General features: G+C 35.8%; 1 protein-coding gene across 1 annotated transcript; it reads right to left on the bottom strand.

The window, feature by feature from the left end:
• Positions 1–220: 220 nt before the first annotated feature.
• Positions 221–687, bottom strand: LOC125852789 (uncharacterized). The gene is made up of 2 exons (XM_049532476.1): positions 635–687; positions 221–508 (listed from the first exon to the last, which is right to left on the bottom strand). The coding sequence occupies exons 1-2, from the start codon at positions 671–673 to the stop codon at positions 221–223; spliced, it is 327 nt and encodes a 108-aa protein (XP_049388433.1). The 5' UTR covers positions 674–687.
• Positions 688–693: the final 6 nt, after the last annotated feature.

Raw genomic sequence — 693 nt, 5'->3', positions numbered from 1 at the left:
AGTACAATTTAAAGATGCAGTGTTTGTCTCTTTTAACTTCAAAAGGGTCAAATTACTGTACAATTAGTACTACCTTTAGTACAATTAAATGATTCTACCTTTACTTTTTAAAACGGTGTTGTTTTTTTTACCAGAACTTTTTGAAATACTCCTAAATAAGTGGAATTGATAATCATTGTGACTTATAGTTTGGTGTGAAAGTGAGATGTAGACTGACCTTTTACACTTTTTTGGTTGGTGTGGGTGGTTCAAATTTTGGCGTTGTATTTGAAGAACCAGCTGCAGTAGTTGTTGCTATCCCATCCACCTCACTTTTTTCCAAAGGCCTTATCTTTTTAGAATTCCTATCAGTAGTGCTCCGTGGAGTATGTTCCTTTTCCATGTAGGAAAGAATGGACAAAGTTGCATGCGTGCTATTTGAGCTGCCCCAAGATGACTTCCTTAGCTCAATTTGGAATACTTTGTTTGACAACATCTGATGGACATTATCAAGAGACAATGATTGCCGCTGTAAATGTAAAAAGTTACAACAAACACTTTAGAACTAAGCATCTGTGGTAAATTGTTTCTACTGAAGACATATGGTATTGTGAGAATACATGTGTACAAGTTGCTAGCGGGAATGAGCGATCACCTTAGTGCAAGTTATGTCAAATATGTCTTTTGCTGTCATAGAGAGTAATTTTTCTCCCA

Source organism: Solanum stenotomum, unplaced genomic scaffold, assembly GCF_019186545.1.
Source record: "Solanum stenotomum isolate F172 unplaced genomic scaffold, ASM1918654v1 scaffold5190, whole genome shotgun sequence".
Classification (NCBI taxonomy): Eukaryota; Viridiplantae; Streptophyta; class Magnoliopsida; order Solanales; family Solanaceae; genus Solanum; species Solanum stenotomum.
Note: the sequence above shows the minus strand (reverse complement) of the source record. Positions and strands in the feature narration are given on the sequence as shown.